A 3,691-nucleotide genomic window follows, 5' to 3' on the forward strand; every position below is an offset into this window, starting at 1 on the left:
CACGTTCTGCTCAACAAGGATTGTGAGCTCGAGCAAGGAGGCCCGACACCCTCCCACTCCGAATCAGTGACACTCAGGTAGAGAAGGAGGTTGGCCATAATGGCTTCCACGCCGGTGCAACCACAGTTCATTGCAAGCATTGGGAATAGAAGTTTATCAATTGCGCCACTCATCGAGAATCCCGAATCTGATCAGATTGTTGTGCCTGATAAGAAAAGCTGGAAAAACTTATTCGCATGTATGGGTCTTGCGGCCAAAGCATTCCTATAGAGACTCAGTTTTTGATTGTTGAAGGGCTAAATGGCTCTCATTTTTGCCAAGGGAAGTGAGAAAGGAGCAGGTCAATCCGCTCTGGATGCCACTTCCTCACCCATTCTATTCATTCGTCATTCCCCATGCACGTCACTACCTAGATGCCCCACTCACCCATATTTCATATCCACTGAATCCACGTTTCCTCATCACCCGTGGCCCTCACAAAACCCATACCTATCTCCTGTACCGCGCATCCTTCACCATCCACCTCTTACCCGCTTATCTTTCTAACATCACATACCCATTTCCCAAATGTCCATCAAACTCACCCTTCATCCCTCTATCTTCCCTACTCATCTTCATACCCATCTCCATGTGTATACTTATCACCCGTCTTCTATACCCTCATGCACATCACCACTTCTCATCCTTCCACCCCACATGCCATTTTTCAACCACCCATCATCAGACCCGTTCCCTCTACCTCCGCATGGCCACCTCAACCATTATATCCACTTCTCCTCATGTCGTTCGTCCCCCACCCGTTCATTGTCATCATTTCCGCATGCATGAAAGCCCCATGCAAACCCGGCCATCCTTCCACTCCATTTTCTTCATACCCAACTTTCTCTCTCTAATATTTTCATGCCCATCACAACCTCAAACCCACCGAATCAGTTAAGGTCATACCTTCTGCACTTGATGAGCTCAAGCGCACAAATTTCCTTTATCTGGAACCTTAACTAACTCTCTTTGGGCTTGAGAGTTCTAGCTATGGCCATGTCGTGGCACTTTAAGATGCCCGGATTCGAGTTTAAGCAGTCATGAAGGACTCTTTACAAGCTGACTGCATTACCTAATACCGGTTTTGTTACTTCGATCTGTGGGCATAGTTTGTTTTCGAGAACATTCCATACACTCGAAATAATATCGGTGCCTCCTAAGCCACTACTTTTGAATAAATACCTAGAGTTGGATCTTAGTATCGTCATGCTTGGTTGTTAGTATTGGCCCCAAAGGCGCACATCAATCAGTTTCTTTTATCAAATTCCCGGAAAGAGCATATATTCCAAAGCCATTCTCAAGGGTGCATGCGAGAATGAATAGTGAGGCAAGTTTTTCAGGTCTCGGTCAAAGTAAAATAATGGGGCTGCTGCATGGATGGATGATAGCTCCTTGATAAAATTCAAGAAGAACCTAAAAAATTGCCTGTTGTCATTATGTCGGCCGATGCTAACGAGAATGCCATGGGAATGAAGGAGAAAGAATTAGCTGCTGTCAAGATCAATGCAGCTGACATTGATATCATTGCAAATGATCGCATGTGGGCAAGATCCTAATGTTGTTCGGTGGAGTCTCCGGCTTCTGATGATGATCCGTTTTCTAAGTGTGGGTATGGTGTCACCATTGTGCAAACTGATGTGAGTTATTATGATGGATGATATTTCAAGGAAGATTGTTATGATAATGAATGTGGCAACGCTGAAAATGGTGAGATTATCGAACATGCTCTTCAAGAAGAACTATCACGACTTGCTGTTGACGAAGCAGCTAGATTTTCACATGAAGTGGCAAAGGATTTGCAAGCATCTATTCTTCCAAAAGGATGGCCCGATCAATCTATGGAAAATTATGGATTCGAGCATGAGAGCGGCCATGAAGATATAGATGGTATGGGACTTTCCAGTTCATGTTCTAGTCTTGACGAAAAGTCACACAATGGGGAGGGTTGGTTATATTCTCTAGATCTGATAGATGAGCATGCACTCGATGTTGAAGTAGGCAAAATATTGAATTAGATGGTCCCTGTTCCTCATGTTCCCACAACTTATGGTGATTACTTGGAGAAGATGTCCAAGTTTGGAGCATGAGGTGATCATGTCACTCCGCGGGGCCACCCTTGGCCCGCACCCCCAACGACCACCTCCATTTTATTCTTATATATATTGGTTTATTTATTCATTTATTCAAGTTCTTCATCTTCGATACCAAGGTTAACTTTCCACATCCCAATCTTTACATTCATTCATTTAATCTTCATCGTTTCGGTCATTGTTATTATTTTACTTATTCGTTTATTCACTTTTCCAACTTTCATCTCCGAACAATTCTTCAAAATTTCAGTTTCAAAATTTGATTTCCCGTCTCAAGAAAAATTCCACTATTCACATTCATTTGTTTAATGATTATTTTCGTTATTATCATTATTATTCTATTTATTCATTCATTTATTTATTTTAAAATTCCATCTTTAAACGATTTTTCAGTATCCCGACTTCCAAATTTAATTTCTCATTCCAAAAATTCTAATATTCACATTCATTTATTTAATTATTTATTTCCTTTATTATTATTATTCTATTCTATTTATTTATTTAAAATAAAAAATAAAAAATAAAAAAAATTCCGTCTTCAAATAATTCTTTAAAATTTCGATTTCCAAATTTAGTTCTCTAAAACTCCAATCTTCCAATAATCTTCGAGTTTCCCATTTTTCAAATAAACCTCAAATATCCAATTTTCTCTCAAAAGTTTTAATTCCGCTTTGGTTTTCAAACGACCTTTTGCTCCTCTCGATTTCAATAAGCATGAAATTTTTTTTTATATATAATTCTATAATAATGGAATCCGTGAAATTAATTCATGCAAAATAAAACGGGCTTTGGTGAGGGCCCCACATATATGTTTTCGATGATTGATTGATTAATTGATTGATTTGATTATCATACGTGATTGATTTATTCTGCTCTATGACATGCATGAGATTATCCTTTAATTGTGCACTAACCTCATTTCTTGATAGCGCATGGTGGCTCGTTGCCCAGGTATGTACCCATTTTTTCATTTTGATCAGTGTCTATGCGTTTTCTGGTTTCTATGTGTGCATGATTTATTCCGGATATTCATTGATTTACTCATCGATTGCCACGTCAGCTTCATTTTATTAGTAGAGACCCGACTTTAGGGACTTAGAGGGGTGCTACGGTCTTTACCGTACCTTCCCGATAAGTAACCTGACCCCCGAACCCGATCCTGTTTTTTTTTTGTAGATCACCTTTTCCAAATAAGGAGTCGCGCTTAGGGTTTTCTTTCTTATTTTGTTTGCCCTTTTAAAATAAAACAAAAATAAGTGACGACTCCAAGTCATTATTTTAATAAATAAAATCATTTTTCAAATAAAAATCGAGCTCGTCATCGAGTGGAAAACACATGAGGCAAAATACGGGGTCCACAATATTGCATCCCGAAATTCATTTGCAGTTGAGAAGGTATGCCCACTACCCAATATTGCACTCTCAAAACGACTTGACTCTAGTGGACCAACATGTGATTCAGCACATCTTTGATGAAATCCTCATGATTGCATTCTAATATCAACATCTCTTGTTGAATATGGGACCGATGAGTTAGACCCTACGATTGTTTCGTTCAAGCT

The 3,691-nt window shown here is 39.5% G+C and overlaps 1 protein-coding gene across 1 annotated transcript; it reads left to right on the forward strand.

Annotated features, from left to right (window-relative positions):
- The first annotated feature begins 1,475 nt into the window (after nt 1-1,475).
- Nucleotides 1,476-2,054, forward strand: LOC117930294. Its single transcript, XM_034850878.1, has 2 exons — nt 1,476-1,583; nt 1,707-2,054. Exons 1-2 carry the CDS (start codon nt 1,476-1,478, stop codon nt 2,052-2,054), a joined length of 456 nt encoding a protein of 151 aa, XP_034706769.1.
- Nucleotides 2,055-3,691: the final 1,637 nt, after the last annotated feature.

The sequence above is a fragment of the Vitis riparia genome, chromosome 2, assembly GCF_004353265.1.
Source record: "Vitis riparia cultivar Riparia Gloire de Montpellier isolate 1030 chromosome 2, EGFV_Vit.rip_1.0, whole genome shotgun sequence".
In the NCBI taxonomy this organism is placed as follows: Eukaryota; Viridiplantae; Streptophyta; class Magnoliopsida; order Vitales; family Vitaceae; genus Vitis; species Vitis riparia.

Bases quoted from the DNA above. Each gene is read 5' to 3' on its own strand.
- LOC117930294 (XM_034850878.1), top strand. From the start codon at position 1,476: ATGTCGGCCGATGCTAACGAGAATGCCATGGGAATGAAGGAGAAAGAA. The intron at 1,584-1,706 runs GCAAGATCCTAA...TGATATTTCAAG, and splicing joins TTGCAAATGATCGCATGTGG to GAAGATTGTTATGATAATGA.